General features: G+C 35.0%; 1 protein-coding gene across 1 annotated transcript; it reads right to left on the reverse strand.

The window, feature by feature from the left end:
- Window positions 1-17: 17 nt before the first annotated feature.
- On the reverse strand, window positions 18-365 carry LOC17895733. Its single transcript, XM_006301086.1, has one exon. It carries the CDS (start codon window positions 363-365, stop codon window positions 18-20), a length of 348 nt encoding a protein of 115 aa, XP_006301148.1.
- Between the last annotated feature and the right edge of the window lie 129 nt (window positions 366-494).

Here is a 494-nt window from a genome sequence, read left to right on the forward strand (position 1 = left end):
GTATAAGCAATACATATTTAAAGAGTTTTAGAGATTGAGACACAATGATTCCATACTTCATCTCTCTTCTTCAGATATTCTGTTTCATGGGCAATCAAACTAGGTCTGTACGCAATATATTTTATAAGTGTATCGTGACACAATTTTCCTTCTTTGACGAGATCGCTGCAACAAAGATCAGAGAGCGTTCCATTTCCGAAGACAACCGCGATTATATTCAACGCACACTTAGGAGTGATTTTCACAAGACAAGTATCCCATAATGTTTTTACTTCCCCTTCATCGACTGAAAAAACAGGAACAAACGCACCCACCAAAGCTACAACAATGAATAGCAAAGAAACCTGAGCGCTAAATTTAGACATATTTTCATTTCCTTAAATTAGCTTGCTTGAGTTTTCCTTTTTCGTAACGAACAGTGTATTGTATTTCTTATTAATATTAAGTTAGGCTAGCTCTTTATAGATCATTGAAAACTTAACGTAACCAAAACC

This window comes from Capsella rubella, unplaced genomic scaffold (genome assembly GCF_000375325.1).
Source record: "Capsella rubella cultivar Monte Gargano unplaced genomic scaffold, Caprub1_0 scaffold_2, whole genome shotgun sequence".
NCBI classification, from domain to species: domain Eukaryota; kingdom Viridiplantae; phylum Streptophyta; class Magnoliopsida; order Brassicales; family Brassicaceae; genus Capsella; species Capsella rubella.

Coding starts and splice junctions, on each gene's coding strand:
- LOC17895733 (XM_006301086.1), bottom strand. CDS start 365: ATGTCTAAATTTAGCGCTCAGGTTTCTTTGCTATTCATTGTTGTAGCT.